We start from the raw sequence: 13,674 nt of genomic DNA on the forward strand, positions 1-13,674 counted from the left end.
ACAATGGTGTGTCGATTTCATGGTTAATATCAGAATGCATCAATTAAAATGGAAATCTCAAATCATTCATAACCTCTGTCTCTCTCACACACACACACACACACACACACACACACACACACACAAACACACAGTGTTATTTTAATACCACGCACCTGCTTTGGCTCAGTTGAGGACAGGTAACCACCCAGCCAACTCAAATCAGATGTGAGAGAAAGGCAGAGGAACAACACGCAAAACCTCACTTTGTCTTCATCCTGTTTTTTAAATTGTTCTGTTTCTAGAATCTACCAGGGAGCAGTCGCAGATTCTGTAAGTAACAACTCATTTGTGCATAAATCCATTAGTTCTTTGTTTGCTTTTTCAGTCTTTGTGAAATGTTTGATAGTTTCAGGTATGGAATTATGTTGAAGCAGTAACTTTGTTGAAACATGGATTATATATACAATGCATTATATAACCAGCAAATAAATAATTATGCATTAAAATCTAAAACAAGAGACTATACAAGGTCTTGGGATAATGTGTTATTAAAGAAGTTAATATTGTTTTTTTTATTTTTACAGTACCATTTCAGGTAATCATTGGACATAAGAAGTCAAATCAGTGGAAAGCAAACAAATTGAATGAAGGCAAAATACCAACATGCAAATGTTTGAGAGGAAACTGGAGAATGAGAGTGTTGTTCAACAGTACATCATGTACATTATCGAACATGTTTTTCACAGCATGTTACCCTCCAAAGTCCATGGAGCCTCCCATAGGATGAGTAACAAAGATGGTAACTAAGGGAGTATGATCTCAAATCCTCAGAGGAGGAAGTATGTCAGAAAACTGGAGGTGGCTCGCATGGAGACAGGTTCCATAACGACCGGAGACCTATTAAGAAAATCCTCACACCCCACAACTTTTTGCTGTTATGGAAAGGAAAATAGATCATTACAAAATGCAAATCTACATCAAAACCACTTGTAATGTGTGTTGATATTAATGCACACTTTGAATTATGTCATTATGTTCAACAGACAGGCGGGCAGGTCTTTTCACCATGGCAAAAGGAGGAACATTTTTCTTTCTACTCATTGTGGCCTCTGCTGCCTTGGGTAAGCAGCAACACCATCACATGCATCATCTCCTCTTATAAATGCATGCATGTTGTTTATGTGTACATAAATGTGTGTCTTTTCATAATTATTCATCACTCCCTGTTCAGCTAAGACACCAGATACAGTGCCTGGAAATAAACCTGACTTCAAAGACATGGCCAAAAAACTGGTATGTAATTTCCTGAATACTTGTTTGCTTAGAAGGAGATTCTGATCCGGAAGTAGTATGCATAACAACTTTGTCACAGTTTTCTCTTTGACTTCGGTCAATTTTCCAATAATAATATTTTGTCATCATCACATTGAGATTTTCTATTCCTGAAGTCATTCTAATGTTATGCAGGACTACAGTGATGAGTATATGGGTGCAATCACTCATGGGAAAACATTTTTGTTCATAAGTAGTAATTGCACTGGAAATCATGTCCTGTTATTTCATGGTCAGAGAGGGTAAACTGTCTGAAAATGGTGCAAAAAATATTACATATCTGATCTGGAAAAAAACAATTAAGGAAAGTAAAGTGTCACTAGTGATTGTTGGTTCTTAAACTTTGTTTGTATTTATTATCTCTTGTGCAGTTGTTTTAATTTGAATACAGTTTCATTGTTCTATTTTTTTTAAGTTTTAGGTTTTTGCCATAAAAGTTATTAAAAAAGTCAAGAAATGTTGTTTGTGGAAAGCTTTTTTATCTTTAAATCATCTTTTTATTTTTAAAATCATCAAGTTCAAGAGAAACGTGTGGTTTACAGCCTTTATTTCCATTCTGTCACAGAGAATAAAATAGTTTTGTACTATTACCTACTTGTTGCACATCAGTACCTTTGTCACAGGCCTTTTAGCTCCATGAACACCCTTTGTGCCTTTCACTTAATTATGTTTTTAAAGAACATCACAGCTTCATGTCAGTAGTTACTTCCACCTGTCTATTTTACACCATGACTGTCACGCTTGGCCCTCATATCATGTTTTAATCTGTTTCCATAGTTTTAGTAATCTTGTTTATATACTGTATATACAGTATCTAGAAAACCCCATTAAGTAAGTAATTTTCTAACCACGTGTAGGGATTTTAAACAATTAAATATCTTTCCTTAAACATCTGATGGTGATATGTCTGTCTTTTTTTCCATCAGATGAGGAAGTGCCACAATAACGGTGAGGAAACTCTTAATACACTTTTTTTTAATGAAATTAATTTGTGTGTGAGATAGCAAGAGAGGAAAAGAGTGTGTTTGCATGCCTTTTGAACTAAAAATTCAAGTTCAAGTTTGGACTCTATTGCAACATTAGACAGAGCTAATTCACTGTATAAATATATATAGGAGTATATGTTTATGAGTGCCCTCAGTGACATGAGTCACAACTAATACATGGCAAATACTCAGACCAGTCCTGATGTGTTTTAACCGTGCAACCTATAAATATGGAGGGTTGCTATGTTACAGGATACCCGGTGCCTGGGATGATGCTACTGAAAAATGTCTTCAATAACAGGTAGTTCTGTAAATGTGTCTCTTGTGCAAATGTTTAGCTGCCCTTTTATAAAGATATTTATTTGCTCCAAGCTGCAAAAACATGAGTAGGTATCAATTGTTGTCAAGACCCCCCTGATCAAAGTGCTTCAGAAGATCTGCTCAGCAGCCAGCAGTAGAGGACTGTGGTCATACTTTGCAGGATTTATGAATACGAAGTAAAGTGTTGCTAAAAAGCGATAATGTGCTCAGTTGAATTTCACTGGATAATTAACGGATAAAATGAATGAATGAACACCTAATATTTTAAACCATTTCTACTCATCAAAAAATCGTTTCCACTCTCATTTCGCTCTCAGTGACTTACCTATGGAGGGCAGAAACGCTGACCCATCCAACACCTTCCTGTCTACTTTCCTCAACGTCCTGGACTCAGTCTCTCCCGTCAAAGACTCACTTAGCCCAGTCCCCTTGGATGATAAAATGGTGTGAATACACAGACAGTCAAGCACTTAAACCACATAGATTTCTTCACATAAAGATAATGTAAAACATTATTGGTTATTGAATATTTGGAGCATTGCAACTATTATCTTAATGGTTGATGGGTCATTTTCTATTCATTATTTGATTTAACTGCACCTGTCTTAGCCAGCAAACATCAGTTGTCTCTTTTCTCTCTATCTCTTTTTAGACAAACAAGATGTGGAATTGCAGCAATCTTCCAACGATAATCAAGCTGATGAGGAACTCCTCTGTCAGTACTCCCCACTAATGCCAAGATCTTAAGAAAAGAGAAACATAATCCATTACTGAATGCCGCTCTCTGGCAGTCTAATGATTCCTGCCATCTCTCTTATTCCCTCAGGAGGCATCTGCATGTTACATGCAAGCATTTGTGGCCCCTCTGTCCTGGGCGACTTTGACCACACGGAGTGAAAACAACATGGACTCGGACGACTATGACACACTGCTGTGGGCTGCCAAACCTGCACTGCAGGATATGCCTTCAACAAGAATGAACCTTCCAATCAATGTAGAGGGCCAAAACGTGAAAAATATGTGAGTGTGCTTTTATTCAATTACTTCCTCCACTGTCTCTCAGCAACTTTTCCTAAAATTGTAAAATTGGTCATTGGTTCCAGGATGAAGATGCTGCAGGAGGTGTATGATCCCATGTCTGAAGACAAAATGACTCAGGTGGTAAAATGGGCAAAAGAGCAGATCACCAAGAACTACTTCAACTGTACAATGAGGCCACCATCTGACTTAAGTAAGAAATCAAGTCAGAGAAACCACTTTCTAAAATCTAGTCACACATTCTGATATACTCACCATTAACTATTTATGAGAAAATCTGATAAATTCATACTCTTATGTTAAACAAAAAGAAGGCAGAGAAGCTAAAAAAGACAGGGAGCACAAGGTGGAAGAGAAAGAAGGAAAGAAAATGGAAAAAACAGCCAACAGATTTGGCACTTTTAGCCCACAAAAAGGAAATTGAATGGCAGACAAGCACATTGCCGGTCATTTTAGAGCCATTTCTATGATTTTTCATGAGCCAGCTTCTGATAAAATGAATACAAACAAGCTCATTGGGAAATTTAATTTGGAACAACTGATTATCTCACCTCCACATTGTGGCCTTGAAAAGCTGCAAATGACACCCAGATTGATGATTCAGTTAACACAGAGATACATGCTCACAATGTTAAATAGGCTCAGTTGGTTTCCACAATTTGCCCTGCTGGAGATATTTTAATGTGCGTTATGAAATCGTCTGTGTACGGAGAAGTAGAAGTGACTGAACAGAGGAAAAGGGGAATTAAGCAGCTGAAATAAAGCAAACCAGGTGAAAATAACAAAGAAAGAGAGAAGAACTGGGAGGAAGAGCGGGAGGCAGCCTCATATGCAAATCACACAAAGCAAGTGGAGAATCATTTCATTATACAACAAACATAAAACAGGCAGGAGAAAATGTGTCATAAGAGCAAGGACAGAGTACAGTGGGGGATTGTGTGTGTCACAGAAAAACTGCACTTGTGTATGTTTGTGGCACACATACTGTATTTGCAAGCCAGACTATGTATGTTTGCAAATGTGGTTGTTCAGATCTCTGGATGGGATTAAATGCAGGAAATCATGCAAATCAAAGACCATGTCAACTGCTACAGACATGTCTATCTGCACAGCAAACACCCAAATCTTACCCATAAAACCTTAATGGGTTGGTGTGAGGCCTTGTTTCCTGCCTCTTTTCTGTTAAGCATGAATGTGACTTGTAACAGCCTCATTTATTCTGCAGTGCTGATGGAGCGCTGCAAACCTTCACTGAAATGGCTGAACATGGAGGTGTTGACCATGATGGGACCTTACCTCTCCCGTTTGGCACCGGACGATGTTGATTCTTCTCCCAAAGAAAAGGTGAGGAGGTCTGCAAAGAGGGATGAAGAGCAAGTGAAACTGGAAATAGCAAATGACAAGATTTTAATTTGTATCTCTGTTGGTTTGTTTCCTTCACTTTCTCCACTAGCTGTGTGAATTTTTCCGCTCAGCCCAGTTCAAATCCTCATTGAGCATGGCCACCAAGATGAAGCCCAGCCTGGCCAATAAGTTTCTCCAAAGATTTCAAGAGTGCTTCAGTGGACAGAAGGAATTTGCAGAGCATGTGGACAAGTGTGTATTTATGCATGAATGTGTGTACACATTAGTGCATAAAAACTCTGAATCAGAACATTGCTGACAGAACATTGTTTTAGACACTCATAAGAGACAGAATAATACATTAATTATGATAATTCTATATACAAATGAATGTACCTGACATAGAGAGCTGATTAAATTTCAAGGTTGGAATAATCACTACATTTTTGCCTTTGAACCTCCTCAGGCTCGGCACACTGGCCTGTTATTATTACGCTGCTCCAGACTTGACTGCTAACCTCAGCAGGGAACTCCTCTCTGAGCTTGACAAATGCTATGACTGCGACAACCCCAGAATCAAAAAGGTATCACTCACTTGCTCATACTTTCCCAGACTTTCACCCATGTCCCCCCTCAGCCAGGACAGAAGTTACGAATTTCATGAATCTCAGTAATTTCTTGATTACTCTGTCTTTTTACCCTCTCCTGACTCAAGCTGAAGAAGCACCTTGTCAAGTCTGTGATGGCAAATTCCACCGCTGCTCAAGCACTAGGTAAGCTTGGCAGCAGTGTTGCCTTGTTGTCTCCCAAACAACTGTCTGCAATCCCTGGCAACGATCTCAAAGAGGTTCTCAAAAATCTGGGACCCACTATCCCATGGACACAGGGCCAGCTGCGCACCCTGGTCAAGAAACAGCTGGGCAATAAAAAGGTGAGCCCGCAGGGCTCCTGGAAGCTTGTCTCTCACGTGCTCTCGCTCTATACTTATCTCATTCTGATTTCCCTTAGTGTAAAGAGCTGACGGGTGAGGAGCTCATGGCCCTTCAGTCGGTTGCAGGAGGTTTGCCAAGATGTGTGCTCAAGCATGTCAAAGCCCAGGAGATCCTGAATAACACAGAGGCCCTGAAGAACATCTCCAAGCAGATGAAGAAGGGGCAGTTGAAGGCCATGCTGCAGGGGGTCAGTAAGGAAAGAAAAGCAGAGTTATCTGTGACACCATTTATATACATTGTGGACATCATTTAAGAAAGAATTAAATGTTTCCCTGTAGCTGCTTGAGGGTATGGGTCCCTCAGAGCTGGTGCAGAAGTTGCATGGCACTTTGCTTTGCAGCGTTTCTCTAAACAACCTGGACAAAGCAAACATCACCTCGTTGGACCAAGTGGAGGATAAAATGTGGAGTCGGCCACAGGTAATGTCCCCGAATACCTCCTCTCTGCCAACAGCACTCAGCTATTAACATACTTTATTATGTTTTTACATTTTTAACATGCTAATTATCTGGCTTCTTGTTGTTTTGATGCTAATTATTACTGTTTTTGATGCATTCACTATAAACCATATCTGGATTACAGAATCTTTCATATATGTATCAGTTAATTGTAATTGTAAATTAGTTAATTAGTTATGTTTCCTACTTTGTTGTCTTTTCTTTAGGCAGCGTACCTGGCAAAAAAGATGCATGATCTAAAGCAGCTTCAGTATAGGTGAGATATACAGCAGTGGACAAAATACCAGAAACTAATTTCAATACAATACAATGCAAAATTTTGCAATAATTCATAATTTTTAAGGTCATTAAAGCACTTGAAAACTTGGATTCAAATCTTAAGTACATCTCTATAACATTCAATATTTGTCACCAAATAAGTACGTAACATCCTTAATCCTCTAAAGCATCTTTGATTATTATATATTAAATTGTTATATATCAAAAGGTTAACACTCAAAACTCCAATAATGGTCCTAACTGGCAGAAAACAGCATCTTCATGTAGATTGTATATGTGTATGTGTGTATTTTAATTGATGATTAAAAACATGTGTATACTACATATATATATATATATATATATATATATATATATACACATATAGTATCGTGTTTCAGTAATGTACATGTTCTTGTTAACTGTATGTGCATGTCTGCCATTGCTTTACATGCTTACATTTAAAACATTATTGGCCGAGACAGGAGGCTGCGTTCAGTCCTTCAGGGAATAACCTGCAAGATGATTGACAAAGTAGCAGACAGTGATGTGCAAGACATGGCTCAGGCCATAACAGAGACTCCACGGTGGCTCTCCAAAATGCAGGTATGTATTTACTCACACATATAGTATATTCACACATGTGAATAAATATTACCTATTGATAACAAATATACGTTTTTAGGTAGGATGTGCTGCCCGAAAGCTTTTTGCGACTTTGGAGAAAGAGAGAGCTGACTATTTTAAAACCATCACTGATGCAGAGATGAATGGGATTCCCACATTCTTACTTCTTCACCTGATGTAAACAAACAGTATTTTCTCTATCTCACTTAATCATGTATTTATTATATTAAATAGTAATTTATATATAAATTATATAATAAGATGTAACAGCTCTGTATCTCATCTACACTATCACAGGCCTTCGAAAGTGAAGGATTTGCCTGACTCCGCGTGTCCTGTCTTCCTCTACAAGATGGAAGTGGCCAACCTGAGCTTGTTACCTCTTCGTGCCCCATCTCGCCCCGCACTCACCCAGAGAGCTCTGCTTTGCCTGGCAAATGTACACACAAGGATACAGATGGGTGACAAAGGAAAAGACACCATTAACTGTCTCAGTAAGGTGTTGAACCACCACGAGCTGTTAGAGCAGCAAAAATGCTCCTTGGCATAGATTGTCCAAGCCTCTGGAACTCAACAAATAGATATTCCCTCATTTGGTCTTTTTATCTCAATTGGTTTGAGATCTGGTGACTGTGAAGGTCATATAATACACTTATCAAACCATTCAGTGAGCCCTGTAGCATCATTCGTTATATTTCCCTACTTATTTATTTCAGGTTTTTCCTTTAAATTGTCACCTACCTGTACCTACTGCTCCACACTTATTATTATCACATAGTGAGTATGGTGTGCGCAACTACAGCCTAAGATATTTACTGTGTATTTGCAGGGGACAGACTTATCTGGACTGACTACAAAGGATGTGTCCAGGCTTGGACGCCTCTTGTGTGAGCTTCAGCCTTCCCAACTGCGCCTCATGGCCCCCGAAGTCCTCAACTCCAGCCTCCAGGCCATGGCTTCGTGCCAGCACATTCCTCAACGCCACAGGGCAGATCTAATTCAGCTGGTCAACCAGACTTTTGGGTAAGACAGGCTCCCTATGGATGCTGGGGTCACTGCAGAGAAAAACAAAGAAAGATGAGAAGAGTCTGATGCATTTTTTTTAAATCTTCTGCAGGGATCCATCTGATTGGTCAGCTGAGACTATGGAAACACTGGGGCCTCTGCTCCTTTTGGATGATTCTGCCACATCTGCTCTGCCCAATAAGGTTTGTATCTTTTGTCTTCTCTTTCACATGTCGTCTGGACCGTGATGCAGCTCATAATGTCCTGTGTTTGCTTTTCCAAATTTTCATCAATAAATCATCAATGACTCAAAATGAAGGCGGAGTTCAGCACTGCACTCTTCTGGTTGCCATGGTTCATGCATGTATTTCTCACGATATCTTTTTGTTAATTATCCCTCTCTCTGTCTCTGTCAGCCTTGGATGAAGGATGTTCTCTATTTCCTGAAGTCGCGCCTGTCCCACGCCTCCGACGCCCTGAGAAGGAAGTTATTCAAGCTCACCATCACATCAAATGCAGCACGTAAAAAGAGAGCAGGTGAGGAAGAGACATCTTGTGTGTGCTGTTAATATTTTTTCTCTTGGTTAGCGATACTGCGCAATAAATTGGTGATGCATGATTCTACTGTACTTTTCTATTTCTCACTTGCCATGTGTCTCTCTCCTGTCTCTCTCAGCCAACAGTCAATTCAACAATGCTGAAAAACCCACTGTGGAGTTGATTGAAGAACTGGGAATGGACAACGTCTACTGGACAAATGCACAGCTGAATCAGATGTCAGGTGAAACCTTCCTTGCTACTGTGGAAATACTTGGGGCCATCACTGACTACAACGCAGACCAACTGGCCGTGCTCAGTAAAAAAGCAACTGAGGTACAGTGGAGGCACTGATCCTGGTTCTGTTAATTCAGGGAGCAGAGGACCCCTCTGGTGCAGTGATGGAGGGAGGAAATCTAACATTTCCGGTTTATTTTATTCTTTGGATTTTAACTGTGGGGTTGACAATGAGGTCACTGCAATAAGGGACTTTCCGAAAACTATTGGGGTGTTTTAACAAAGCCAGGCCTTCCCCAGCTTTATTTAAAAAAAAATAAATAAATGAATTTAAAATTATGTACTAGTTAAAACCTTATGTGTAAATGGAACAACAATTTTCACAATATCCACCAAATTTCATGCAATAAATTTTGGCAAACATAGAAAAGTGTGTCCCAAACACTCCAGGTACTAACTGAACAGTTATTAGCGCTGTCTAAAGTAACTCAATAAAATAGAAATCTCCCTAAAGACTTCCTCCCTTCAGCAAAAAGAAAAAATACAGAACCGTCCCCCTTTTTTGACATTGCAGTCCCTAATAAAAAAAATCCAAGTTCAAAATTCATTCAAAATGGGAATCATGAACTTTAAACTGTAATTGCATGTGTTAATCTAGAAATCCAACATTTTCTGTTCATCGCAGTCATTTTAAGACCAAAGTCACGCCAATAAAAGTCTGATTCATTTGAATCATAGGTGTTTCTGTGTGTTTCTGCAGTTCTTGGGTCCAGTGTCACAGATGACAGATGACAGTGTGGTGATGCAGATGGGATGTATAACTCAGGGCTTCTCCAACGCAGACCTGGAGAAGCTCCCCTTTTCACTGGACATTCTGGAGGAAATTGCCCACTGTCGCTGGAATGAGTCACAGGTGAAGTAATAAAAACAGCCTCAAATGCGCATGGCTATCACACTGATTATCAAGATGTTCACTAATCAAGATGACCTGTCTCAATAGATGAAGCCGGTGTGGAAGGGTGTTGCTAAATATAACAACCTGACAGCGCAGCAGCTAGGAGCTACAGAGATGGTAGCACTGAACCGGTTCATCTGTGGCCTAAACTCCAGCGAGATCAGACAGCTCAACCGGGACGCCTTCAAGTTTGTGCTCCATACAGAACTCACTTGTGATTTTATTTATGGCACCACTTTCTGCTTGTTATATTCACAAATTAGTTTATATCCAATGAACCTGTCATACAAACCAATAAAAAGGGGATGTAGCCTCGCAAAAGCACCCAACACTACTAGTCATTTTAGATCCTTCAAGAGAGGAAGAAAAAAACATTACGCCAAAGAGGCCTACTTATTCTAGTTTCAACATACAGCACTACAGGAATTTTTAAAAAGTGAAATTCTGTCTTTGTCTCATGCAGCTAAAAGTGTTCACTTAACCTCAATTACCTATGCAAGATTCTTGATGCCCCCCTACTCACAACTACGTAATGTGTGTGTGTGTTCGTGTGTGCCACAGGGACGCTGTGGGCTCCATGGATGGTGTTCAGTGCTCCTTCATGGTTGCACAGCAGTTGAAAAGTCTTGCTGTGTCTGCATTTGGAAATCCCAATACCTGGACTGAAGCACAAGTGTCTGACCTGGGCAACTTTATTGGTTAGATAATCACCTGTAAACTGTTGGCTGGTGCAGAAACTAGTTTTAGTTCACGTTTTGTGCCTTTGCTCAGCAGTGTCCTAAAAAATACTGATCTGCTGTTTCTCTCTCCCTCAGCTGGGTTGAATGCAACTGAGTTGGTTTCTTTAGATCCGTCTGTCTTCTCATTTCTCAGCGAGTCGTGCATCCCGCTCATACCACCAGGCAACTTTGCTGTAAGTAACTTTCTCTAATATTTGTTCTTTCCTGCCATCGTCTTTCAGCTGCGAGCCAAATCCAGTAGTGGAAAGTAACTAAGTATTGTAGGTATTTGTACTTAAGTATTTCCATTTTATGTTACTTTATACTTCTACTCCACTACATTTCAAAGGGAAACATTGTACCTTTTACTTTAGTACAGTACATTTATTTGACAGCTTTTTTGTATATTATTTTCATGCAAAATATAGGATCAGCTTCTAACAACATGATGCATTGTTTAGTGAAAATCTTGCTTTTATCAAGACATTTTTGTGTGCGGAATTGATTTCTTAAAGTTGTATTTTCTTATAAAAACTTAGAAAATCTGCAAGTGTAGTAAGAATATTTCAACCTGTTTTCAGTGCAAATCAACTTGTTTCAAGAATTTTCTAAAATCAACTTTTTCATCATTCTAGTGATGCAAACTGCCTTATTCTTTCTTGTTTCAAGATACAGACACTCATTTGTAGAACATTTTAAACAAGTGGATTTTAATTAAAAACAGATTGAAATATATTTACTATAAATAAGGTTTTTAGGACTCAATTACAGACAGAAATGGCTGGTTAAAGTGTTAGCTGGTTAAACTGTCCATCAGTTAAAATCAGCTCCACCTCGACCAATTATAACAAAAATGGCTTACATACAGTGTTAATGCATCAGTGATAATATATTTACATTATAGTATACATGTACAGTATGTAACACCATGAAAGGTGCCATTTGGCGTAATGAGTACTTTAACTTTTGTTAGTTTAATTACATTTTGCTGATAATGCTTTTCACTTTTACTCAAGTAAGATTTTGAATGCAGGACTTTTACTTGTAATGGAGTATTTATACATTGCTGTATTACTTAAGTAAAGGATCTAAAAACTTCTTCCACCCCTCTGACCTCTTTGCCACTTATTGTTTTCCCTCCAGGCACTCTCTCTTGCTCAGCTGGAGGCTCTTGGACCTGACAACGCTGCCATGGTAACCAGTGAACAGCGAGTTGCCCTGAGAGACGAGCAACTGGCCGCTCTTGAAAGGGCCGTGACCGGGTCTTGGAACCAAACACAAAACCCTGGCCAGTCAGGTAAGAAGATACATGTAAATTTATACATTCTTCAAAGTTTAAATACTGCCAGTGCATTTTATAATTCCTTTAATGTGTCATGCTGTTAACGTATTAGATTAGATTAAATTAGATTCAACTTTATTGTCATCACACATGTACAAGTACAGGGCAATGAAAGGCAGTTAAGGTCTAACCAGAAGTGCAATAAGCAAGTGCAGGATATAAAGTATGTGCATAAATGCAGGATAGAGCAATATTGTGAAAATATTTTACAAGTGGTACTATGGACATTATATGCAGATGGCATTACTATAAACAGAAGTATGCTGATGGATATGTATAATAATGAATTGGACTGGGCAGAACAGTAATGCAATGAATATTAAGGAGTGCAAATTATGGACAGAAATAGTTAACAGTGCAGTAGATGAGTTATTGCAGTATTCAGTACATAGTACAAATGAACATGTGGTACATGTAGCAAAAACAATATGGCAGCATTTAAAGTTAAGGTATATGAGGGGACAGTGGAATCAGCAGGGGGCAGAGTTCAGTAGGAAGACACTCTGGGAAAAAAGCGGTGTCTCAGTCTGCTGGTCCTTGTCCGGAGGCATCTGAGGCGCCTGCCGGAAGGCAGGGGAGAAAACAGTCTCTGGGCGGGGTGAGAGGAGTCCTTAAGAATGCTGTGGGCCCGACGCAGACAGCGTTTCCTCTGTATGTCCTCAATAGCTGGAAGTGATTCATTTTTTATTTATTGAAATTAAAGTAAACAGATAAATAAAAACTCGAGTTCTGAGGGGAGACTGAGCAAGAGCAAAATAAAGGGCCATTAGTAAAAAATAAATAAATAACAAAAGAGTAAAAACTGTATGCAGTTTCATCAATAAATAAATAAAAGTAGAAAAACGGAAGAAAAAAAGTTGGGCTATTTGAAAGAGGGGGTCCTGTTGTCTCCCATTAATGGGGCCCAATAATAAATTATTTCTGTATTTGCTGTATTAGGAATTCTTTGCATTCAGTCTCCATGTCACTCTCGTTCAGGAGCTCCATCGCTGAGTGTCGAGGGGATCTCAGCCTTCGTGAAGCCCCTTCTGTTTCTCCTCACGGTCTTCCTGCTACTGTGAGAACAGAGAACCACCACATCCTACTGCAAAACTGCCAGGAGCTTTAGCTAACCACATACACCCAACCTCATTTCCTGAGTTATCAATATAGTTCAATATAGTGCACTTGTGACATGTAATTATGTTATTTGTGATGAAGACATGTTTCTCATCGATTGATTGTCTGAGATAGTTTGTGAGTGCGCGTAGGAGTGTGGCTGTTGTAAACAGTAACAAGTACACAACATAATCAAATTACCTGGTAAGATGTGTAATAATTCTTTACTAAATCATTACTTTTGTTAACTTCACTTTTAAACATTCTGTCTCTATATATTTATAAGAAAGTATATTTTAATAGAATGAAGATTAATATTTAATGTTTGTCACTCTGATGTCCTCTATATGGGATGTCTTAAGATCTCATTTGGATGTCTGATACTGTACTGACAAAATGACAAATGGTTAAACTCAATAAAAAAATATACTTACTCAGTTACT

The 13,674-nt window shown here is 39.0% G+C and overlaps 1 protein-coding gene across 3 annotated transcripts; it reads left to right on the forward strand.

Annotated features, from left to right (window-relative positions):
* The first annotated feature begins 174 nt into the window (after window positions 1-174).
* otoa (otoancorin) lies at window positions 175-13,668 on the forward strand. 3 transcript variants are annotated; one of them, XM_044209343.1, is made up of 30 exons: window positions 175-312; window positions 567-577; window positions 1,026-1,103; window positions 1,214-1,275; window positions 2,241-2,262; window positions 2,553-2,601; window positions 2,939-3,065; window positions 3,274-3,336; window positions 3,448-3,641; window positions 3,725-3,852; window positions 4,885-5,003; window positions 5,113-5,255; window positions 5,470-5,587; window positions 5,719-5,934; window positions 6,012-6,182; window positions 6,274-6,414; window positions 6,660-6,709; window positions 7,197-7,317; window positions 7,397-7,515; window positions 7,636-7,777; window positions 8,168-8,361; window positions 8,456-8,546; window positions 8,760-8,880; window positions 9,020-9,216; window positions 9,878-10,030; window positions 10,118-10,260; window positions 10,634-10,770; window positions 10,888-10,985; window positions 11,935-12,088; window positions 13,112-13,668. In XM_044209343.1, exons 3-30 carry the CDS (start codon window positions 1,049-1,051, stop codon window positions 13,192-13,194), a joined length of 3,411 nt encoding a protein of 1,136 aa, XP_044065278.1. In that variant the 5' UTR covers window positions 175-312; window positions 567-577; window positions 1,026-1,048; the 3' UTR covers window positions 13,195-13,668. The 3 variants fall into 3 exon arrangements, with proteins under 3 accessions (XP_044065278.1, XP_044065279.1, XP_044065276.1); XM_044209344.1 differs by lacking the exon at window positions 567-577 and having other exon boundaries at window positions 177-312; XM_044209341.1 differs by having other exon boundaries at window positions 196-312; window positions 567-1,103.
* Window positions 13,669-13,674: the final 6 nt, after the last annotated feature.

Source organism: Siniperca chuatsi, linkage group LG9, assembly GCF_020085105.1.
Source record: "Siniperca chuatsi isolate FFG_IHB_CAS linkage group LG9, ASM2008510v1, whole genome shotgun sequence".
Classification (NCBI taxonomy): Eukaryota; Metazoa; Chordata; class Actinopteri; order Centrarchiformes; family Sinipercidae; genus Siniperca; species Siniperca chuatsi.